Source organism: Procambarus clarkii, chromosome 20 (assembly GCF_040958095.1).
Source record: "Procambarus clarkii isolate CNS0578487 chromosome 20, FALCON_Pclarkii_2.0, whole genome shotgun sequence".
Classification (NCBI taxonomy): Eukaryota; Metazoa; Arthropoda; class Malacostraca; order Decapoda; family Cambaridae; genus Procambarus; species Procambarus clarkii.
The window spans coordinates 14,351,359-14,377,565 of record NC_091169.1 but is presented as its reverse complement, the minus strand read 5'-3'; the positions used below and the strand labels follow the sequence as shown (position 1 = coordinate 14,377,565).

Below are 26,207 nucleotides of genomic sequence, written 5' to 3'. Positions count from 1 at the left end.
AGGGAAGGCACAGGGAGGGTATGGGGTGAAAGGGGCAGGAGGACAGGAAGGAAAGGGGGGTTTTCTATGCAGAGGAGGGTGGTGGGGTTTCCCTTCCCCGCTGGTGTTACTGGGTAGCTGGTTGTAGGTTCCCCCATCGACTCTGGGAGTGATGTGTTGGGAGCTGTGGTTTCCTGGTTTTCCCCTCTCGCCCTGCGCTTCTTCCTTTCTTCTGCCTCCATGGCCCTCTCCTCCCTCGTCATGTCCCTCTGGAGGAATACTTTTTTTAATTCTCCCATATTTTGCAGGTGGCTTTTCTTTGTTTGAATCGTGTCCTTTGTGTTCTCGTTTGCAAACACTATCTTTAACACACGGTCTCGGCCTTTTTTGTACCAGCCTAACCTGAAACCCTTTTCAATGCTATGCTCAGCCCCTTCCATGTCTAGTGCCTTTAGTATTTCATTCACTGCCACTTTATCCTTATCATTCCACTCTTTCCTATTAGAGCCTTCCTGCTCTTTAATACCCACTGCTACCACTGATCTTTTCCCTTCCAGCAGCTGGCTAGTGGAGCATGCCACTTCCTGTGAGGTAGCTGCTTTCATGGCTACCTCCATCACTACAGACATTACTTCAGAGTTGTTGTTTTTCTAGCATTTCTGCAAATATTGCTTTTATTGTGGCATTCTCTTCCAAAATACTATTACCACCTTCTCCCTGGGTAGTTATCTGAGTCTCAGCATCGATACTGTTTTCTTTGAGGGTTCTAATCTCCTCCTTTGCTGCTGTCAGCTCTCTTTTTAGGTTGCTTATTTCATTCTTCATTTCCTGCATCATTTCCTGCATCTCACTCTTGAGATGCAGGAAATGTGTCCTCCAGAAACTTGGCGAACATTTCCTTCATTTCGTCACCTGAACTTTTCCCTGTTCCCCTGTTGCCTCTGGCTGTCATGCTTGACCCTGTTCCTAGTTGTGCCATGATAGGATTTGTCAGAAGGGCAGAGCGGGGTGGGGGAGAGAGAGATAGAGAGAGAAAGAGGGAGAGAGAGAGAGAGAGAGAGAGAGAGAGAGAGAGAGAGAGAGAGAGAGAGAGAGAGAGAGAGAGAGAGAGAGAGAGAGAGAGAGAGACAGAGAGACAGAGAGAGAGAGGGAGAGAGATAAAGAGAGAGATAAAGAGAGAGACAGAGAGAGAGGGGAAGAAACAGAGAGAGATAAAGAAAGAGGGAGGAGGAGAGAGAGAGAGAGAGAGAGAGAGAGAGGGGGGGGGGAGTATGTGTAAGGGGGATGCGAGGCACTGGGGGGTGGGGACAACCAGGTCAGGTCAAGTCAGATAGGGAGTAAGAGAGGAGGTGGGGTATAGTGGGGTCTTGACTCTTTCCACAGAAGGTGTTAATCCTTTCTTCCCTGACTGAACGTTTGTGTATGCGTGTGTGTGTGCGTTTTTGCGTGTGCGTGTGTGTGTGCAGCGCATACGTAAGTGGGCGTGCATGCGTGCGTGTGTCACGTGTTCCCGTAAGCGTTAACTTCTACCCAAAATGAGCCACTTTGAGATTTTAAATATATATGCTATCCTGAACAAGAATTTGATAATATTTTACCTCACACTGTACACCTGATTAACTGACCAGAGAGGGGATACATACCAGTCTGCCTTTCCGCTCACACAACTAGATGAGTAATGACGATGTATGGTTGACGATAATGCTCCGTCGTCACCTTCCACTTGATGATTCACTAAGTGCTAGTAGATTGATGATGACGGTTCTTCTCTATCTTCACAATGCTCTGGAGTCAGTCACTGTATCGTTATGTTACAGTTCACTAATTTACTGTACCACTGATCAGTCACCACCCAACAAACACAATCAGGCAGTTCCACGGCGGGTCGTCCCACGCTGGCCGTCAGGTCAGGTCGCTCAACCGTGTGTAGTGATAGCCGCGTGTAGTGATAGCCGTGTGTAGTGATAACCAAGTGTAGTGATAACCGTGTGAAGTGATAACCGTGTGAAGTGATATCCATGTATATTGATAACCATGTGTAGTGACAACTGAGTGTAGTGATAACCGTGTGTAGTGATAACCATGTGTAGTGATAGCCATGTGAAGTGATAACTGTGTTTAGTGATAGCCGTGTGTGGTGATAGCTGTGTGTAGGTATAACCGAGTGTAGTGAAAACCTTGAGTAATGATAACTGTGTCAAGTGATAAACGTGTTTAGTGATAGCCGTTTGAAGTGATAACCGTGTGAAATGATGAATGTGTCTTGTGAAAAACGCGTGTAGTTAAAACCGTGTGAAGTGATAACCGTGTGAAGTGGACACTGTGTGTAGTGATAACCGTGTGAAGTGATAACCGTGTGAAGTACTAACCGTGTGAAGTTATAACTGTGTGAATTGATAACAATGTGTAATGATATCCGTGTGTGGTGATAAAAGTGTGTAGTTATAACAGTGTATACTGATAAACGTGTGTAGTGATAATCGTGTGAAGTAATAACCTTGGGTAGTGATAACAGTGTGAAATGATAACCGTGTGAAGTGATAACTGTGTTTAGTGATAACAGTGAGTAGTGATAACCGTGTGTAGTGATAACAGTGTGTACTGATAACAATGTGTACTGATAACTGTGTGAAGTGATAACCGTGTGAAGTGAAAACAATGTGTACTGTTAACCGTGTGTAGTGATAACGTGTGTAGGGAAAACCGTGTGTAGTGATAACCGTGTGAAGTGATAACCATGTGAAGTGATAACCGTGTGTAGTGATAACCTTGTGAAATGATAACGTGTGTAGTGATAAGAGTGAGTAGTGATAACCGAGAGTAGTGATAACCATGTGTAGTGATAACCGTGTGTAGTGATAGCTGCGTGTAGTGATAGCTGCGTGTATTGATAACCAAATAAAGTGATACCCGTGTGTAGTGATAACCATGTGAAGTGATACCTATGTGTAGTGATAACCGAGTGTAGTGATAACGGAGTGCAGTGATAACCATGTGTTGTAATAGCTGGTTTTAGTGGTAATCGTGTATATTTATAACCGTGTTTAGTGATAGCCGTGTGTAGTGATAACCACGTGCAGTGATAACCGAGTGTAGTGATAACCGAGATTCTGAACTTCTCTTAGAAAACAGCCCAGCTTTCTTTTGAAGATGTCCACGGTTGTTCCTGCAATATTTCTTATAGTCGCTGTGATGACGTTGAACAACCGCTGACCTCTGATGTTTATACAGTGCTCTCTGATTGTGCCTATGGCACCTCTGCTCTTCACTGGTTCCATTTTGCATTTTCTTCCATATCGTTCACTCCAGTACGTTGTTATAATACTGTGTAGATTTGGGACCTGGCATTCCAGTATTTTCCATGTGTATATTATTTGGTATCTCTCTCGTCTCCTTTCTAGAGAGTACATTTGGAGAGCTTTGAGACGATCCCAATAATTTAGGTGTTTTATCTTGTCTATGCGTGCCGTATATGTTCTCTGTATTCTCTTTATTTCAGCAATCTCTCCTGCTCTGAAGGCGGAAGTGAGTACTGAGCCGTACTCGAGATGGGACAACACAAGTGACTTGAAGAGTACAACCATTGTGATGGAATCCCTGGATTTGAAAGTTTTCGTAATCCATCCGATCATTTTTCTGGCTGACGCAATATTTGCTTGGTTATGCTCCCTAAACGTTAGATCGTCGGACATCATTATTCCCAAATCCCTGACATGCTGTTTTTTCTACTATGGGAAGATTCGATTGTGTTTTGTACCCTGTATTATGTTTCAGATCCTCATTTTTGCCGTACCTGAGTACCTGAAATTTATCACTGTTAAACATCATGTTATTTTCTGCTGCCCAATCAAAAACTTTGTTGACATCTGCTTGTAGTTTTTCAATGTCTTCAGCAGAGGTAGTTTTCATGCTGATTTTTGTCATCTGCAAAGGACGACACGAAGCTGTGACGTGAATTTTTGTCTATATCAGATATGAGAATAAGGAACAGTAGCGATGCAAGGACTGTACCTTGAGGTACAGAGCTTTTAACATCGCTTGGACTCGATTTTAACTGACTGACTGTTACTCTTTGTGTTCTGTTCGACAGGATATTGAGTATCCAGCGTCCTACTTTTCCAGTTATTCCCATTGACCTCATTTTGTGAGCTATCACCCCATGGTCACATTTGTCGCACGCCTTTGCAAAGTCTGTGTATACAACATCTGCATTTTGCTTTTCTTCTAGGGCTTCTCTGATTTTGTCATAGTAGTTGAGTAACTGTGATAACCGAGAGTAGTGATAATCATGTGAAGTGATAACCGTGTGAAGTGATAACCATGTATAGTGATAACCGTGTGTAGTGATAGCTGCGTGTAGTGATAGCTGCATGTAGTGATAACCAAGTGTAGTAAGAACCGTGTGTAGTGATAACCGTGTGAAGTGATTCCCGTGTTTAGTAATAACCGAGTGTAGTGATAACCGTGTGTAGTGATAACCGTGTGTAGTGATAACCGTGTGTTGAGATAGCTGGTTGTAGTGATAACCGTGTATAGTGATAACCGTGTGTAGTGATAGCTGTGTCTAGTGATAACCGTGTGTAGTGATAACCGAGTGTTGAGATAACCGTGTGTAGTGATAACCGTGTAGTGATAACTGTGTTGACTGACAACCGTTTGAAGTGATACCCGTGTATTTACCTAATTGTACTTACCTAATTTTGCTTGCGGAGGGTTGAGCTCTGGCTCTTCGGTCCCGCCTCTCAACCGACAATCAACAGATGTACAGGTTCCTGAGCCTATTGGACTCTATCATGTGTAGTCATAATCGTGTGAAGTGATAACCAAGTCTCGTCACCACCACTCCTAACCTTCACCACCTTCCCTACCCTTCACCAATAACCCTAACCTTCACCTTCCCTACCCTTCACCACCCTCCCAACCCTTCACCATCTTCCCTACCCTTCACCACCTTCCCTACCCTTTCCCACCTTCCTTACCCTTCACCACCTTCCCTACCCACCACCACCTTCTTTACCCTTCACCAACTTCCCTACCTTCACCACCATCCCTACCATTCACCATCACCCCTAATCTTCACCACCTTCCCTACCCTTCACCATCACCATCTTCCCTAACCTTCACCACAACCCTTACCCTTCAACACCTTCCCTACCCTTGACCACCTTCCCTACCCTTTACCACCTTCCGTACCCTTCAGCATCTTCCCAACCCTTCACCACCTTCCGTACCCTTCACCACATTCCCTACCCTTCAACACCACCCCTAACCTTCACCACCTTCCCTACCCTTCACCATCACCCCTAACCTTCACCAGCTTCCCTACCCTTCACCACCATCGCTAACCTTCACCATCTTCCCTACCCTTCACCAACACCCCTAATCTTCACCACCTTCCCTACCCTTCACTATCACCCCTAACCTTCACCACCTTCCATATCCTTCACCATCACCCCTAACCTTCACCACCTTCTCTACCCTTCACCACCACCCCTAACCTTCACCACCTTCCCTACCCTTCACCACCATCGCTAACCTTCACCATCTTCCCTACCCTTCACCATCACCCCTAATCTTCACCACCTTCCCTACCCTTCACCATCACCCCTAACCTTCACCACCTTCCCTACCCTTCACCATCACCCCTAACCTTCACCACCTTCTCTACCCTTCACCACCACCCCTAACCATCACCACCTTCCCTACCCTTCACCACCATCGCTAACCTTCACCATCTTCCCTACCCTTCACCATCACCCCTAATCTTCACCACCTTCTCTACCCTTCACCACTACCCCGAACCTTCACCCTCTTCCGTACCTTTCACTACCTTCATTACCCTTCACCATCTTCCCTACCCTTTACCACCTTTTCTACCCTTCACCACCTTCTCTAGTCTTCACCACCTTCCGTACCCTTCACCACCACCCCTACCCTTCACCACCTTTTCTACCCTTCACCACCTTCATACCCTTTACCACCTTCCCTACCCTTCACCACCTTCCCTACCCTTTACCACCTTCCCTACCCTTCACCACCTTCCCTACCCTTCACCACCTTCCCTACCCTTCACCACCTTCCTTACCCTTCACCACCACCCCTAACCTTCATCCTCTTCCGTACCTTTCACCACCACACGTACCCTTCGCCACCTCCCCTAACATTCACTACCTTCCCTACCCTTCATCACCACACATACCCTTCACAACCTTTTCTACCCTTCACCACCTTCATACCCTTCACCACCTTCCCTTCCCTTCACCACTATCCCTAACCTTCACCACCTTCCCTACCCTTCACCACCACCCCTAACCTTCACCACTACCCCTAACCTTCACCATCACCTCTACCCTTCACTACTACCCCTAATCTTCACCACCTTCCCTACCCTTCACCACTACCCCTAACCTTCAACACCTTCCCTACCCTTCACCACCACCCCTAACCTTCAACACCTTCCCTTCCCTTCACCATCACCTTTACCCTTCACTACTACCCCTAACCTTCACAACCTTCCCTATCCTTCACCACTACCCCTAACCTTTATGGTCACCTCTACCCATCACCACTACCCCTAATCTTAACCACCTTCCCTACCCTTCAAAACTACTCTTAACATTCCCTACCCTTCACCACCACCCCTAACCATCACCACCTTCCCTACCCTTCACCACCACCCTCAACCTACACCACCGTCCCTACCCTTCACCACCACCCTTAATCTACACCACCGTCGCTACCCTACACCACCATCCCTACCCTTCACCACCACCCATAACCTACACCACCGTCCGTACTCATCACCACTACCCCTAACCTTTACCACCTTTCCTACCCTTCACCAATACACCTAATCTTCCCTACCCTTCACCACCACCCCTAACCTTCACCACCTTCCCTACCCTTCATCACCACCTTTAACCTACCCCACCGTCCCTACCCTTCACCATCAACCTTAACCTACACCACCATTCCTACCCTTCACCATCAACCTTAACCTTCACCACCTTCCCTACCTTTTACCAACTCAACTCTTCACCACTTTCCTTGAGCCCTTTAATTGTGCCACTTGCACCCTTTTGTTCCCAGTTGCTGAGTCTGAAACAACAACAAATACAACAACAACAAATACAACAACAACAACTACACTACCTATAGCCACCTCAACTCCTCTTTACCTATTAAGTTCATCCCATTAACAATGTCCAAATAAAACTTTCCCCCTAACTAATTATTTATTATCTAAGATATTAAAATTATTGGGAGGGCCAGCGTAACTTTAGCGGCGGTACAGGTTCCCTGGACTTTGCCCTTGGAGGCCCCTGGACTTGGACCCCGGGACCAGGCTCCTGGACCTTACCCCTGGATGCCACTGGATCTGGCCCCTGTAGGCCTCGGGACCTGCACGCGGGAGGCCCCTGGAGGGCCCTGGACCTGGCCCCTGGAGGCCCCGGGACCTGGCCCTTGGAGGCCACGGGACCTGGCTCCTGGAGGCCTCGGGACCTGGCCCCTGGTCGTGGCCCCTGAAGGCCCCTGGACCTGTCCCCTGGAGGCCCTGGGACCTGGCCCCTGGAGGCCGTTGGACCTGCCCCCTGGAGGCCCCTAGACCTGGCCTCTGGAGGCCCCTGAAAGCCCTGGAACCTGGCCCAAGGATGCCCCCTGGACCTGGCCCCAGGAGTAGGAGCTATCACTACACCGTGTGATAGCTCCATGTAGTGATGAAGTGATAACAGTGTGCAGTGATAACTGTGTAGTGATAACAGTGTGTAGTGATAACAGTGTGTATTGATAACCGTGTGAAGTGACAAAAGTGTGTAGTGATAACAGTGTGTAGTGATAACCGTATGTAATGATAACCGTGTGTAATCATAACCGTATGAAGTGATAACAGTGTGCAGTGATAACAGTGTGTAGTGATAACAGTGTGTAGTGATCAAAGTGTATAGTGATAACCGTGTGAATTGATAACAGTATGTAGTGATAAGAGTGCGTAGTGATAACCGTGTATAGTGATAACCGTATGTAGTGACAACAGTGTGTAGTGATAACAGTGTTTAGGTATAACACTGTGTAATGATAACCGTATGAAGTGATACCAGTCTTAAGTGATAAATGTGTGTTGTGAAAACCGTGTGTAGTGATAACCGTGTGTAGTGATAACCGTGTAAAGTAATAACCGTGTGAAGTGATAACAGTGTGTTGTGATAACAGTGTGTAGTGATAAAAGTGTGTTATGATAACCGTGTGAAGTGATAACAGTGTGTAGTGATAACAGAGTGTAGTGATAACAGCGTGCAGTGATAATCGTGTGTAGTCATAACTGTATGAAGTGATAACAGTGCGTAGTGATAACAGTGTGTAGTGATAACAGTGTGTAGTGATAACAGTGTGTAGTGATAACAGTGTGTAGTGATTACAGTGCGTAGTGATAACCGTGTGTAGTGTTAACCGTGTGTAGTGATAACTGTGTGTTGTGATAGCCGTGAATAGTGATAACAGTGTGTAGTGATAATCGTATGTAGTGATAACAGTGTATAGTGATAACAGTGTGTAGTGATAACAGTGTGTAGTGATAACCGAGTGTAGTGATATCAGTATGTAGTGATAACAGTGGTTAGTGATAACCGTGTGTAGTTATAACCGTGTGTAGTAATATCCGTGTGAAGTGATAACAGTGTGTAGTAATAACAGTGTTTACTGATAGTGTAGTGGTAACCGTGTGTTGTAATAACCGTGTGTAGTGGTAATCGTGTGAAGTGATAACCGTTTGTAGTGATAACAGTGTTTAGTGATAACCGTGTGTAGTGATACCAGTGTGTAGTAATAATAGTGTGTAGTGATAACTGTGTGAAGTGATAACCGTGTGTAGTGATAACCACGAGTAGAGATAACCGTGTGAAGTGATAACCGTGTGTTGATATAACTGTGTTTAGTTTTAAATTTAAATTTTGCCCCAAGTGTGCAGTGATAGCCGCGTGTAGTGACAACCGTGAGTTGTGATAACTGTGTGTAGTGATACCCATCTGTAGTGATAACCGTGTGTAGTTATAGCCGTGTGTAGTGATAACCGTGTGAAGTGATAACCGTGAGTAGTGATAGCCATGTTAAGTGATTACCGGGTGAAGTGATAATCGTGTAAAGTGATAAACGTGTGTAGTGATAACCGTGTGTAGTGATAACCGTAGTAGTAGGGTTGACACGCCACAGAACATTTTTTTTTTTGGGCGGAGGACCCCTGTAGGGTTGACACGCCACAGAACATTTTTTTTTTTGGGCGGAGGACCCCTGTAAGGTTGACACGCCACAGAACATTTTTTTTTCTGGGAAAAAAATCCCCTGTGTGAGCCGTGGTTTTCAGGTTCCAAAATCCCGTGTGTGAGCCAGGGTTTTCAGGTAAATTTTGTCAGTCACAGATTTTAGAAGTAAGGATTTCTTACGAGAAAAATAATTTCCGAGACATAGAAGTTTGTTAAGGCCTTATGGGACAAATTCAAGTAACGTATGTAGCTCTTTAGGGCTTCCAGGAGAACTCTACGGACATATTTTACATGTTTTCAACTTACAAAATCGTCTATGTAAGCCATAGTTATTCATATAAATTTAGAAAATCACCTGTGTAAGTCATGGTTTTCAAGTCTCGTACATCACACCCCCCTCCCTCCCTCCCCCCTTACCTCGCAATCTGTCGCGTCACCTTTATTTACTTTGCGCCCAGCCAGCCAGTCGGCTCTTAATCTTATCTTATCCATAATATCTGGACCGTCCCTCCTCTCTCTCTCGCTCCCTCCTCTCTCTCTCTCCTCTTCATATTATTCCCTCTTCCTATTTTCTGACATACTAATATTTTATTCCTTTTTCATTAACCAGTCAGTTTTATACAAATCAACCGAAGCATCTCAATGTAACCTTTAATACTGAAACTGCCTCAGAGACTATCTAAGCTGGCCCCAGCTACCTGCCCCAGGCTATCTGCCCGAGGCAATCATCACCTGATTACCTGCCCCAGACATCCACCAGTCATTGTCGGCGTTCGCCACCGTAATAATTTATATATATATACATTAAGCTTTAATAAAACTTATTTATTTATTTATAATTTATTTAGTCATCTAATTCTTAGTTTACACAATTTATAATAAAAGAGTTTATCCCCAGTATTCGCCAATCATTCTCGCTATTAATAAAACAGCCAAACGCTCACTCAGGGGCACACTATCGTTATTACGCTCATTCAGGGGCCCCCTCAGATCGCCAAAGTCTCAGAGGCCTACACTTTCAGTCTACATTCAATCTTCATCCTGTTCACAAGGTTCCCCTAGCCTAGTCATATCATCATGTCAGTGTGTCCTCTGTGCCTGTCTCCTATCAACAACGAAATCGTTCATGTGTGTCAAACACGATGTTTAACATGCCTCGGTGAAATGTCCATCAACGCTCTTCAAGAATGCAGACTATACTGTATAGGATGCAACGGGCCTACACCGCCTGGACATTTTGACGTAACCTGTACCAGCTGTGGGCAACTCTATTGTGCAAATCGTAAGTACCTCTTTTTCTCGCACATTCAATAAACTTTCAAAGAAAATATATATCCGAAACACACATACATACATACAGACAGTCAATTTATATATATTATTTTCATTTCAGTTCATGGTTCTACTTCATGCCCATACTGTCGTTTCTCCGTTAACCGGGAACCTCCCACCGAAGCCAGAAACATCATTGAACCTCCACCCAAACGCCGTCGCATCATAAATAACCGTACGTTTTCACAATAATTTTCGTAATTTTAAAAGTTAATAATTGTATTTTTAACAAGTGTATAAACAAGTAATAAGTACTCATACAGAAAAATATTTCCATTACAGGAGTTCCTATTCGTGATCAAGAGAATCTCATACTTGGTGGAATCAACATCCCAGCTCGTAAGTAATATTATTATTTATCTGTAATTCAGTTTTTCCTCTTATTTAAACTTTTTGTTTTTCCTCTTAATAATAACACCTCTTATTTACACGATATTTTCCTATTAAGGTTTTCAAATCCTCTTATTGTTTTCAAATGTGTTTTCCTCTTAATGTTTATTCATTGCTAATATTATATTACAGAATCGCCCCTGGATTCAACCCAACCCTCTGAGTGGAGCACGCCTGTACGCAGTCAACCCCAGCTGTCCCAGGAGCTAGAAGAAGATGCACCAGACGGCAACCAGCATGCATCCTCAGATGAAGAAGAAGAAGACAATCAACCCCCTGTTCACGACATATCAGATGAAGAAGTCAACGCTCCAGATTCCCCAGAGGTACTTAACTTAGATAACGTTGTTCCGCGAGTGTTAGAAGTCATTAACCATTTCGAAGGTTCTTTCTCGAGACATTCGTTCTCCATTCCCGGTCATTTAGACGCTGACCCCAGCGTATATATAAATAGGTATAGGGAATTTTTTATAGAATATATAGACAATCAGTTCAGACAAATACAGGAAGAATTCCCTCCCTCATTTCACATTTACCCTGATGTAAGCCTAATTTTGCAAAAACTTAATCATGCCGACAATCAATATGAAATATTAGACGAAGTATTTTCAATTAGAGGCGAAACTCAGATTGTTACACAGGAAGAGGTGGAAGTTCTTGTAAATTCATGGGTTGACGAAATGTCTGCTAAAATTGACGAATGCCTAAAAAATGTCCAATCCTCAAGTGTAGGAATTCATTCCATGTCAGGCTTTGCCATTAATTTTTCGTATATTCGCCACCCTATGCACCTTGGATCTTACGTACCATATCCTGCAAAATTAAAGGGTAAAGAATCAGTATTTAATCCTGAAAGTGAAGGAGATGAGTGTTTGTTACAGTGCATTGCAGCGTATAAAAACTTAGCATTGGGCAGGACTATGAATAACGTTAGACAACATTACAAAAGCCTTCGATGGTGTAGAAGATTCGTAGTATGGGCAGATGAAATCAGATTCCCCGTATCATTTGATAACCTTAAGAAAATAGAGAAGCTTAACAAAATTTCTATTTATATTTATACAATAACTCATGAAAGTAACAGATACTATCTTAGTTTAGCTAGGAAAAGCCAGGAAAAGTACGCCGATAAAGTCCCTTTGTTGTTATTAGAAGGCAAGCATCTCTGTCTGATAAAGGATTTTGATAAATTTGTAAAGAATATTAACCATAACCACGGTAGAATTCCTGACACTCATAAATTCTGCAAAATTTGCCTTTTGCATGCTCCCTTAGATGAAATTCAGGCTCACGAAGAGTCATGCACTGTATCCCAAGTATTTTCGTTCTATAACACTAATGATAAAATCAGTTTTAAAAATTACGGTAGGACCTATAGCCCAACTCACACCGCCTATTACGATTTTGAATGTCTATTAGACCGTCAAAATCCTAGAGGCATGGTGGAATGTAAGCATAAAGCAATTGCTTATGCTTACATGATTTTAGACAGGGAATTCAATGTCGTAGAAACGTATTCATACGTAGGCCCAGACGCTGTCAATCATTTTATTACCAAGCTAGAAGCCTCATGGAAAGCTATTCATGCTCAGCTCCCCAACTTCCCTAAGAACTTGTCTAGAGAACAGGAAAGAATGTTTCAAAGACAAAATACGTGTCAATTGTGTCATCAAACTTTCAAAGATAAGAAAGATAAACATAGACATCATAATCATGCTATTCAGGAAAATAATTACTTAGGTGCTTATTGTGCTCGTTGCAATTTACAATGTAAAAATGCTCGTAGATACTTGACCACATTTTCCCATAATGCTGCCTATGATCTTGGAATTATACTTAAAGAACTGTCCAAAAATCCTAACCGCGATGTAGAAATTCTAACCAAGGAAGGATTGAAATTTATGCAAGTCATCATAGGTAAACTTAAATTCCTAGATAGCCTAGCTCTCCTTAATGGGTCATTAGGAACCTTAGCAAGCGAGCACGTTGCCGGTAAGAAACCCACCAAGTACACTGAACACATACTAAATGGCGTATCCGATGAAGCTAAAGCTCTGTTAATTAAAGGTAAACAAAGCCTATGTTATGATTATATTTCTTCCATGGACGTGTTAGATGAACCTCAGCTCCCTTCGCGAGATAAGTTTTACAATGTTTTACATGACTCTCCACTCTCTGAAGAAGATTATAACAATGCTCTTAAAGTATTTAATTTAGGGAACTGTACAAACATCAAGGATTACCTCATGTTATATTTAAAAGTTGACGTGGGAATGCTAGTTGATATATTTACACTTTGGCGAACATCACTGAAAGAAATTTATGAACTAGATATTGTTTTCTATGTATCACTTCCTAGTTATGCTTGGGATGCGTTCTTATTTAAATCAAAAGTTGTACTTGACTATGTGTATGATCAGAATATATATGATTTGTTGAGAAGGAATCTTAGAGGAGGGTTCACATCTTCCATTAGACAATTTACACAGGCTGTTAACGAGCACACTACATCTAACCCTAGCTCTGATGACGATACTCACATTTTGTACCTCGACTTTAACAGCTTATATGCAGCGTGCATGGCTGAGGTACTTCCCCAGGGAGGGATTAGACAATTAACTGACCTTGAGCGGGATACCTTATTAGGGCAAGGGTTACAGCATATCCCCTGTAATCAAGACAAAGGCTATTGGATTTTATGCGATACAAAACATGTATCTCCCGAGGTAGCCAGGTATACTGATGATCTGCCCCTTGTACTGTCTCATACTAATATAACGGAGGAGTTTTTGTCAGAGTACAGTAAGAAAACCCTTAATGATGAAAAACGTAAGCTCCCACCTAAAAATACAAAGTTAATTGCATCCCACTTGCCCCAAAACGACTACTTAGTAAGCCTTGATTTCCTGCAATTGCTATTAAAACTTGGACTAGAAGTTGAACGAGTAAAAACAATCTATGAATTTAATCAGGCTCCCTATTTAAAAGATTTTATTTCAACCAACATTCGAGAACGAGCCAATACCACCTGTAAAGTTAAAGGAAAAGCTTTTAAACTCATAAGTAATAGTCTGTACGGGAAATCAATGACAAATATATCTAGATATGCTAATACTCACCATCTAGTAACGACAAAACATTCATTCTTAACTCATGCAAGAAACCCTTTGTATAAACGAGCTGTCTCTTTAGGTCAAGATAGGGTTCTCTGTACAGTAATGAAAGACATCCTTAAAGTTACCACTCCTTCTTACATGGGATATCAGATCTTGCAGATAGCCAAGAGGCGTTTATACGAGTTCTGGTATAATGTAGTTAAAGCCCATTATGGGGAGAGAGCTAGACTAATTTATACGGATACAGACTCATTCATATTTACTCTGACCTGTAAAGATGCTTTCCAAGAAATGACAAAAGCTCCTCTAGTAGATTATATGGATTTCAGTAATTTTGACAAAGATCATCCCATGTATTCTGCTACTCGCAAAGGTGAACTAGGACTCCTCAAGTCAGAAGTAAAGCAGAAAATCATAACTGAATTAATTGCACTCAAGCCTAAAACTTACTCTCTCCTAACCCTTGATAATGAACATTTATGTAAATGTAAAGGGATTCCTTATCACCAACAAAAGAAAATAACACATGCATCTTTTCAGAACACATTAGAGACAAATACAACTTTTAATTTTGTATCCCGATCTATTCGTAATGTTAATGGACAGATATGCACGTGTAAAACAACTAAGCGCGGTCTGTCAGCTTTTGATGACAAGAGGTACCTCATTAGTCCCACAGAGTCATTAGCTTACGGTCACCCAGACATTCCAGAGCGTGAGGTACGGGTACAGGTAGAGGAAGAGGTACAGGAAGAGGTACAGGTAGAGGAAGAGGTGCAGGTAGGGGATCCAGTAATTGTAGATAATCCCCAACGAAGACGTCAATTGTTCCCCATTTTTAATCTTTGGGAAAAGCGGGATAGAGTCGCTCAGCAATTATTCCCTAACAACAACAACTAAGTCTGTTACTGTATTGTCTATGTATTATCTATAACTATATTCAAATGTCTATGATATTGTATTGGCTATGATTTGTTACTGTATTGGATATGAAAATGACTAAGATTTGTTACTGTATTGGATATGATTTGTTACTGTATTGGATATGTTATGGCTATGATTTAATGTCTATGATAATGTATATTCTATGATTTTATTACTGTATTTGATATGTTCAAATTGCTATTTTAAGACTGATTTATTTATTACTGTATTGGATATGTTATGATATTTGATATTCTATGATTTTATTACTGTATTTGATATGAAAATGACTATGATTCAAATGTCTATAATAATGTATATTCTATGATTTTATTACTGTATTGGATATGTTATGACTATGATTTTATTGGCTATGATATTGTATATTCTATGATTTTATTACTGTATTGGTTATGTTATGACTATGATTTTATTGGCTATGTTTAAATAAAACTCGAATGTAGATTTCGTTTAAATACTCCTTTCATTATATATTTGTAGTTAGTCTATTGAATCCTAGCAACATGGAAGGGCAGAAAAAAGTTATTACTGAATCCCAGTTGAATATATTTAGTGAACCGTCAAGAATTATTATTGCTGGATTTTCAAATGGTGGGAAGAGCTATTTATGTGCTAAAATGATAGAGAAATATCAGCAGAACTTTGCAAAAATAATTATCTGTGGAAGCGGGTATAAAGAGTTGAGAACTAATCCACTTATTAAACATAAGATATCTTTTTACTCTGAAATTGTAAACCCTTTAGATGATCGTGATCCAGAGGACACATCTCATATATTAGTTGTTTATGATGACTTGTATGTTGAATCTACAAACTCTAAAATAGTAAGTGACATATTTACTAAGGGACGGCATGAGAACATCTCTGTTATTTTTATAACCCAAAATATATTTTTCAGTGGGAAATTTTCTAGATCTATAAGTTTAAATGCTTCTCATTTTATTCTGCTTAAATCAAGAGACTTGTCCCAGATAGAAACATTAGGCAGACAAATATTCGGAAAACAAGATGCCAAGAAATTTTTAGATATATATAAGAAAGTGATTTCTCGACAGTATGGGTATTTACTTGTTGACTTGGGCGTTAAAACACCTGAATCCATAATATTTAGGGGAAATATTGTAAATGAACCCCCATATGAAATAGTGTATCAATGGTGAACATTACACAAGCTCTTAATAAGATATACAATGACCCCAAGTCCATAGGTGGGTTTGGTGGCGTTTTAAAATTGTATAAGGCTGCAAAGAAAACAATCCCTGAAATAACTATAAAAGATGTGAAAGACTATTTAAAAACGTCTAATGCTTATACCTTACATCTATTAAAAAAACGTAAATTTAAACGAAGACGTATCTTAGCACCTAGACCTAAAGCTTTCTTTACCAGTGACTTGGCTGATATGACATTGTTAGCTAAGCACAACAATGATATTAAATATTTATTAGTTTGTGTTGATATATTTTCAAGGTTTGCACATGTAGTTCCACTATCCACTAAATCAGGTCAGAGTGTAAGTGAAGCCATGAAAGCTGTTCTGGATTTACCTTCATCAAAAGGTGTAAGGAAGCTTAACACTGATAAGGGCGGTGAATTCTATAATAAATATATGAAACGATTGTTAGCCAGTAAAAACATTGATCTGTACAGTGTATTTTCTCAGGAAACTAAAGCCAGCATTGCAGAGAGATTTATAAGAACATTGAAAACTAAGATATATAAATATTTAACGGCTTATAACACCTTAACCTATATAAATGTTTTACCTGATATGGTTAAAACGTATAATAGAACACCACATAGAGGATTAAAGGGGAAAATACCTATTGATGTACATGCTTTATCTTCGCCTCGAGATGTGACTAGGCAATTTAAGCTCATGTATAAAGGAGAGCAGCAGACTAAGCCGCGCATCAGTAATCATCTGTCTGTAGGAGATACAGTACGGCTTGCCTTATCTAATCGTATTTCAAAGTTCAAAAGAGGTTTTCATCAACAGAACACTAAGGAAATATTTACAATTGCTCAAATTGATACTAAACAACCCGTGCCTTTATATTATCTAAAGGACTTAAATAATAGACTTATAGAAGGCGGATTTTATAGAGAGGAATTGACTCCCACCTACTTGTCAGATACATTTGAAATTGAGAGAATTATAAGTAAACGTAAAGTTGGTAATACTACTTTATATAAAGTTAGATACGTCGGTTACGACAGTTCATTTGATCAGTGGGTGAATTCAGATGACGTGAAGAAACTATGAAGAAGCAGCCCTTAGTTAGAAAGTATCGTGGATTTATTGAACTATTAGCTAGATTAGGTTATAATTCTAGGAAAAAGTTAATTAAGACTCTTAAAAAGGAACATATACTTTGCTTATCAGAAATATTTAATAATTTCTTAAAAAATAAAATTGAAGTTGGGAAGCCTATTTTAAAGAGACTTTCTAAATATAGAGCTCTACTCCATACATTAGCCTGTAAGAAGAAAGCTATTTCACTCAAGAAAGACATATTAACGAGTAAAAGAGGAGGTAATTTATTGGGCATTTTACTTCCCATAGCTATAAATTTCATTTCAAGGCTATTTAATAAGGAATAATGAAAGAATTCTATCTTGTACCACGAAAAGCTATTGATCAACAGAAGCCTACGGCAGTAAGTGTTGAGAAGCCTATGACGACAGTGAGAACAAATCCTGTTATACAACACTTGATAGACTTAAGATTAAAGCTTAAGGATTATGATTTTGCTGTCTCCTTGTTAAATTATTTTAATACAACTGGACTTGTAAAGTGGGATGAGGAAGGGAACATTACATCGCCAGTTACTGGGCTCAATATTGTTGATGACGTTATAGGCAGGATGTGCACTCCGAAATTGTTATTCCCAGAAGATAAACTGCCAATTGCAAAGTTGTTCTTCTCTTTGACATCTACACCTAAGAATTTATTTAGAAATGTAGATGCGAAAAATCAAGTGTTTTCTCCTCCAAGTTTGAAGAGGAAGATCAAGGCTGTAGATGAAGGAGAGTCTACCTGGATATCATATTAAGGTGAGTTTCTGTTTATTTTTATCATTTACTATTAGTCTACAGGATGGATAGTTACGTTATATATGCAGCGAGTAACTCTGATACTGATGTATTTAAAAACAATGCTCCCAATGCTTTTGAAAATAGATTACATAATCAGCTGCCTTTAGACCCGAATAAAGCTTATGAAGTGTGCCTGAAGAATATATTCCTGCCTCCATCTTATTTCGCTGTTAGGAGGAATGACCCGGAAAGTTTTATTTCAGTTCAACTTCTAGTGTCTAATAAAAGTTTATCTGATTTGAGTACGGTGAATACATCTTTCACTTTAAAGTCGGATATTTTAGCCAGTGATAATTGCATAGAGCTAACGACTATTTTAAATAGAGAAATTTCTACTATATTTTCAAAAGGTTCACTGAGTTTTATAGGACCCGTACTTAATTATAATTTCCCAGATCACGGGGACGTTTATATGAAATATGATTCGAGTATTAATCGAATTAAGTTTAATGCAGCATTTAGTGAGAAGTTGTTAAAATTATTTATTACAAAGGATGGAAAATTAGTTGTTCGAATTTCTTTATCTTTCGGTCGAAATATATGTAAAGTTATTGGAGCTGAAGTAGGTAAAGCCTATGATATTTTTATTATGAATAAGCCACCTAATAACAGGTTATTTGTACAAGATACTTGCTATTATCATCCTAGGCCAGGAGGCCGTATAGATTTCTTGTGTGTATATTGTGATAAGGTGCAGCCCACCATGTTTGGTAATCAGATTGTAAATATCTTGGATGTTGTTTCGTTTCAAAGTAATGTAACACACAGGAAATTATATAAACCTTTAAATACGACTAATATTGATGGCATCAGTATTAGATTAACAGATCAAGATGGGGAGCCTGTATATTTTGAAAAGGATGGATGTACGATTGCAGTATTACATATTAGACCCGTTGATATATAATGGCATGAGTAGAGGGAGTTTATCATTCTCTCTTGGCCTGTTTAAACATGAGGGTCGGGTTTGTACCGCTGTCTGTTGACGAGGTAGGGCGATTTATCGCTCCTCGAGGGAAGAGAGGTGGAGCACTGAGCGATATTACTGTTTTTGATAGAAGACATTTAAGAGGAGGTGGAATATTAAGTTTCTTAACTGGTCTAGCTCGTAGAGCAACTCCTTTCCTATTAAAAACTATCATGCCAGCTGCATTGACAATGGGACAGAATGTTTTGCAGGATATAAATGCCGGTCAAGGTACTTTGAAAGATTCAATTAGAAAACGCGGTATGGAAACATTGAAAAGTATTGGTCCTAAATTGTTAGCAGGTGGCCGAATAACGAAAAGAAAAACGAAAAGACCTGCCTATATAAAGAAAATGGATAGATATAAAGACGTGTTTTCATAAAAACAGTACTAGTTGTATGCTAGACGCAGACATGATGAGTGTAAATGCTCCTAGTGCAGCATTGCAAGTTCCTTTAGAAAATTATACAGCTGCTATAAGCGATGGCTTTCCTAAAGTTAGTCCTCATAGAATGGTTGAAAGTACGATATTTTCAAGACAGACACAGGATATTTTACCTGTGAATTCAAGTATTAACAATAAATTTAAAGACTCTTATATTGAATTCCGTATCCCGGGAGTTAAGGGCCAATTTATTGATCTTTCGAGCTTGACGCTAGAACTGATGGTTGAATTAACGGGACCTGACGGAATTACGGCTTTAGCGGATATTAAAAATGCATCAATAGTCAATGGCTTGTCCCAGACAATGTTTAAAGCTGTAACTGTTTATTTAAATGAGCAAGTGGTGGAAACTAATTCACTATTTTCATATTTATCATATGTAAAGCTAATGACGACGCTTTCTGAATGTAAAGCTGAAAGATTTAAAGAACTGACGTATTTCTATAATGATGTTTTCCCTGAAAAATATGATGTAGATTATTTTAAGAATGCCTCAGAAGACCTTAAATCTAGATTTGTAAAGTTAAAAACTGAGGGAGTAAATTGTTGCTTTAAACTGCTATTGGACATTACAACTTTGAGCGAATATCTTTTGGATGGAATTGATATTCGTTTGAGATTAGAACTTAACAGTGATCCGTGGGTTATAAACAGTATTGAATCTGGATATAAGTTTAACATAAAACTAGCTAGAATGTGGATTGATCGGATAACTCCATTTGCATCTGGATTGGAGGCTATTAATAGAGCTCTGGCTGAACAAAATACACCAGTTACATATACGTTTGATAAGACACTCCATAAGACGTTCATTCTCGGTAATGGGCAGCAGAGATTAAGTATTGACCAGCCATGGGGGAGCATTATCCCAGATAAATTATTTATTATGATGATGGATATGGAAGCAATATCAGGAGCGTATACACTTAATCCACTTTATTTCGATCACTGCGATTTATCTAATGTATATATTACACGTGATGGGACAAACTTATTTAATATAACTTGCAAGTTCCCGAATAAATGTTCGAAACTATACTACGAGACTCAAAATACAGTAGGCTTTAATGCTTGCAATACCTTGACATATAATTCATTTATAAAAGGAAGAACATTACTGGCATTTAGACTAACGCCTGAGGAATTGAGAGATACCCTTCCTATAGAGGCTTCGGGCAACCTGAGAATTACATTAGAATTTGCTGTTCCAGCGAAATCAAATAAAGTTATTATTTTATTCGGAATTACAACGGGAGTATTGAGAATTTATTCCGATAGGCGAGTTGTGTGTGATACAAGAGCATGAACTGCAAACAAATTAATACGGCATTGAACGATATGAAAGGTAGTAAAGCTAAATATATTGGATGCTATTTAGCGACGGATATATATAGAATAATGAAGCAAATACGGGACAGGCCGATTATGTTTATAATAAACACCTTAGGAAGAGACTCTAAGGAAGTAATGGGTCACTGGATTGCTGTATATAAATCTAAACGGAAAATAGTTATACTCGATTCATATGGAATAAATGTGTATTCGCCATATATTTCGGAGTTTTTAAATTATTATAAAGACTGTGATGTATACACGTTTACAGAGAGACTTCAGAGTTTAAATACTTACGTATGCGGGCTATATGCGATGTTTTTCTGTTACCATCTTTCAAACAAGGATCTAAAAACTGCAATAAAGCTATTTGAAACTAGTTTTACTTATGGAGAATATATGCAGAATGATAGGAACGTAATGAGGCTATCTTATGCTTTATTTAAAAATATGCCGAGCTGCTATGAAACGCTGTGTTATGATAAGAGCGATATTTGTTGGAAAATGTGCTTGGAGACGACTGGCTGAATGAGGCTATAATAAATTATCTAATGGAAAATGGTGAGTACATTTGTTTTGAGGTTTTATGTGTCTGATAAATATTGTACATGTGTAAACGCTATCTGAAACTGTTATTCTTTATTTACAGAGATGAAGAGTGAATAGGATGGATATTATACAAGCGGATTGAGGAGCGAGCTTCTTAGAACTTCGGGCTAAATGAATCGTTTATTATAAATTGTGTAAACTAAGAATTAGATGACTAAATAAATTATAAATAAATAAATAAGTTTTATTAACGCTTAATGTATATATATAAATTATTACGGTGGCGAATGCCGACAATGACTGGTGGATGTCTGGGGCAGGTAATCAGGTGATGATTGCCTCGGGCAGATAGCCTGGGGCAGGTAGCTGGGGCCAGCTTAGATAGTCTGTGAGCCAGTTTCAGTATTAAAGGTTTCATTGAGATGCTTCGGTTGATTTGTATAAAACTGACTGGTTAATGAAAAAAAAGGAATAAAATATTAGTATGTCAGAAAATAGGAAGAGGGAATAATATGAAGAGGAGAGAGAGAGAGAGAGAGAGGAGGGAGAGAGAGAGAGAGGAGGGACGGTCCAGATATTATGAAGATAAGATAAGATTAAGAGCCGACTGGCTGGCTGGGCGTAAAGTAAATAAAGGTGACGCGACAGATTGCGAGGTAAGGGGGGGGGGGGGGAGGGAGGGGGGGGTGTGATGTACGAAACCCTGAAAACCACGACTTACACAGGTGATTTTCTAAATTTATATGAATAACTAAGGCTTACATAGACGATTTTGTAAGTTGAAAACATGTAAAACATGTCCGTAGAGTTCTCCTGGAAACCCTAAAGTGCTACACACGATATTTGAATTTCTCCCATAAGGCCTTAACAAACTTCTATGTCTCGGAAATTATTTTTCTCGTAAGAAATCCTTACTTCTAAAATCTGTGACACAAAATTTACCTGAAAACCCTGGCTCACACAGACGATATTGGAACCTCAAAACCCTGGCTCACACCGACGATATTGGAATCTGAAAACCCTGGCCCGCACAGACGATATTTGACCTGAAAAAAAAAAAGGTACCTGTGGCATGTCAAGTCCACAGGGGTCCGCTCCCCCAAAAAAAAAGGTAACTGTGGCATGTCATCCCTACTACTAACCGTGTGTAGTAATACCGGTGTGCAGTGATAACAGTGTGAAGTGATAACAATGAGTAGTGATAGCCGTGTCAAGTGATTACCGTGTGATGTGATAACCGTGTGTAGTGATAACTGTGTAAATTGATAACCGTGTGTAGTGATAACCGTGTGTATTGATCACCGTATGTAGTGATAACAGTGTATAATGATAATTGTGTGTAGTGATAACCGTGTGCAGTGATAGCCGTCTGTAGTGATAACCGTGTGTAGTGATAACAGAGTGTAGTGATAACCGTGTGTACTGATAACATTGTGTTGTGATAACACTGTGTAGTGATGAACGTGTGTAGTGATAACCATGTGTAGTGATAAACGTATGAAGTGACAACCGTGTGAAGTGATAACCGTGTGTATTGATAATCGTGTGTAGTGATAACCCGGTGTAGTGATAACCGTGTGTAGTGAAATACGTGTGAAGTGATAACCGTATGTAGTGATAACAGTGTGAAGCGATAATTGTGTGTAGCGATAACCCTCTCAAATGATAAACGTGTGTAATGATAACCGTATGTAGTGATAGCCGTGTGTGGTGATAACCGTGTTTAGTGATAACCGTGTGTTATGATATCAATGTGTGGTGATAACCGTGAGTAGTGATAACCGTGAACAGTGAAAACCATGTTAAGTGATTGCTGTGTGAAGTGATAACCGTGTGTGGTTAAAACCATGTGTAGTTATAACCGTGTGTAGTGATAATCGTGTGAAGTGAGAATCGTGTGAAGTGATAACCGAGTGAAGTGATCTCTGTGTGAAGTGATGACAGTGTGCAGTGACAGACGTGTGCAGTGATAACAGTGTGTAGTGATAACCGTGTGTAGTGATAACCGTGTTAAGTGATAATTGTATGTAGTGATAACCGTGTAAAGTGATAACCGAATTAAAAGATAACCGTTTGTAGTGATAACCGTGTGTAGTGATAACAGTGTGAAGTGATAACAATGAGTAGTGACAGCCGTGTGAAGTTATTTCCGCGGAAGTGATCGTGTGTGTAGTAATAACCATGTGAAGTGATAACAGTGTGAAGTGATAACTGTGTGAAGTGATAACCGTGGGAATTGATTATCGTGTGAAGTGATAACCGTGTGAAATGATAACTGTGTGAAGTGATAACAGTGAGATGTGATAACACTATGTAGTGAAAACCGTGTGTAGCGATAACCGTATGTAGTGATAGCTTTGAGTGGTGATAACCATGTTTAGTGATAACCGTGAGTAGTGATAACGGTGTGTGGTGATAACCGTGTGTAGTGATAAACGTGTGTAGTGATAACCGTGTTTAGTGATTAACGTGAGTAGTGATAACCGTGTGTAGTGATAACCGTGTGAAGTGATAACCGTTTGTTGTGATAACCGTGAGTAGTGATAAACTTGTGTAGTGATAACCGTGTGTAGTGATAACCGTTTGTTGTGATAACCGAGTGTAGTGATAAACGTGTGTAGTGATAACCGTGTTTAGTGATTACCGTGAGAAGTGATAACCGTGTGTAGTGATAACCGTGTGAAGTGATAACCGTTTGTTGTGATAACCGTGAGAAGTGATAAACGTGTGTAGTTACAACAGTGTGTAGTGATAACTGAGTAAAGAGATAACTGTGTGTAGTGATAAGCGAGTGAAGTGATAACCGTGTGTAATGATAATAATGTTAAGTGATAACCGTGTGTTGTGATAGATGGTTATAATGATAACGGTTTGAAGTGATAACAGTGTGTCGTGATAACAATGTGTAGTGATAACAGTGTGTAATGATAACTGTGTAGTGATAACCGTATGTAGTGATAACAGTGTGTGGTTATAACCGTGTTAACAGTGTGTACTGATAACTGTGTGAAGTGAGAACAGTGTGTAGTGATGACAGTGTGTAGTGATAACCGTGTGTTGATAACAGTGTGTAGTGATATCCGTGTGAAGTGATAACCGTGTGTAGTGATAACCCTGTTTAGTGATAACCGTGTGTAGTGATAACAGTGTGTAGTGATAACCGTATGTAGATAACAGTGTGTAGTGATAACCGTGTGAAGTGATAACCGTGTGTAGTCATAACCGTGTGTAGTGATAACCGTGTGTAGTGATAGCAGTGTGTAGTGATAACCGTTTGAAGTGATAATAGTGTTTAGTGATAACTGTATGTATATAACAGTGTGTAAAGATAACCGTGTGAAGTAATAACCGTTTGAAGTGATTACCGAGTGATGTGATAACTGTGTGAAATGATGACAGTGTGCAGTGATAACAGTGTGTAGTGATAACCGTGTATTCACCTAGTTGTACTCACCTAGTTGTGTTTGCGGGGGTTGAGCTCTGGCTCTTTGGTCCCGCCTCTCAACCGTCAATCAACAGGTGTACAGATTCATGAGCCTATCGGGCTCTGTCATATCTACACTTGAAACTGTGTATGGAGTCAGCCTCCACCACATCACTTCCTAATGCATTCCATTTGTCAACCACTCTGACACTAAAAAAGTTCTTTCTAATATCTCTGTGGCTCATTTGGGCACTCAGTTTCCACCTGTGTCCCCTTGTGCGTGTTCCCCTTGTGTTAAATAGACTGTCTTTATCTACCCTATCAATCCCCTTCAGAATCTTGAATGTGGTGATCATGTCCCCCCTAACTCTTCTGTCTTCGTGTGTAGTGATAATTGTGTTAAATGATGATCGTGTGTAGTGATAACCGTGTGAAGTGATAACGTTGTTAAGTGGTAACTCTGCGAAGTGATAACATTGAGTAGTGATAACAATATATAGTGATAACCGTGTGTAGTGATAACCGTGTGTAGTGATAACAATGTGTACTGATAACCGAGTGAAGTGATAACCGTGTGTAATGATAACCGTGTGAAGCGGTAACCGTGTGTAGTGATAACAAAGTGTAGTGATAACCATGTGTAATGATAGCCGTGTTAAGTTATACCTATGTATAGTGATAACCGTGTTTAGTGATAACCGAGTGTATTGATAGCCGTGTGTAGTGATAACCAAGTGTAGTGATAACCGTGTGTAATGATAACCGTGTGAAGTTATACCTATGTATAGTGATAACCGTGTGTAGTGATAACCGAGTGTAGTGATCACCGTGTGTAGTGATAACGGTGTGTAGTGATAGGCGGGTGTAGTCATAACCGTGTATAGTGATAACCGTGTGTAGTGATAGCCGTGTGGAGTGATAACTGTGTTTAGTGACAGTCGTGTGTAGTGATATCCGTGTGTAGTTATAAGCGAGTGTAGTGATAACCGTGTGTAATGATAACTGTGTGAAGTGATAAACACGTGTAGTGATAGCCGTTTGAAGTGATAACCGTGTGAAGTGATAACCGTGTGTTGTGAAAAGCGAGTGTAGTTATAACCGTGTGAAGTGATAACCGTGTGAAGTGATAACCGTGTGAAGTGATAACTGTGTGTAGTGATAACAGTGTGAAGGTATAACTCTGTGAAGTGATAACAGTGTGTAGTGATAACCGTGTTTAGTGATAACAGTGTGAAGTGGAAACAATATATGGTGATAAACGTGTGTAGTGATAACTGTGTGAAGTGATACCTGTGTGAAGTGATAACCGTGTGCAGTGATAAAAGTGTGTAGTGATAACCGTGTGTAGTGATAATTATATGTAGGTAACCA

The 26,207-nt window shown here is 40.1% G+C and overlaps 2 protein-coding genes across 2 annotated transcripts in view; one reads left to right on the top strand and one right to left on the bottom strand.

The window, feature by feature from the left end:
- Window positions 1-26,207, bottom strand: part of LOC138366709 (neural cell adhesion molecule 1-like) — a 1,471,037-nt gene that overhangs the window by 330,181 nt on the left and 1,114,649 nt on the right. The window lies entirely within an intron of this gene.
- LOC138366915 (uncharacterized) overlaps window positions 10,385-26,207 on the top strand; it is a 66,152-nt gene continuing 50,329 nt past the window's right edge. Inside the window, exons 1-5 of the mRNA XM_069328188.1 lie at window positions 10,385-10,518; window positions 10,630-10,743; window positions 10,851-10,907; window positions 11,091-11,448; window positions 12,181-12,274. Of these exons, the coding sequence (XP_069184289.1) occupies window positions 10,401-10,518; window positions 10,630-10,743; window positions 10,851-10,907; window positions 11,091-11,448; window positions 12,181-12,274 (741 nt within the window). The 5' untranslated portion in view covers window positions 10,385-10,400. The remainder of the gene's footprint in view (window positions 10,519-10,629; window positions 10,744-10,850; window positions 10,908-11,090; window positions 11,449-12,180; window positions 12,275-26,207) is intronic.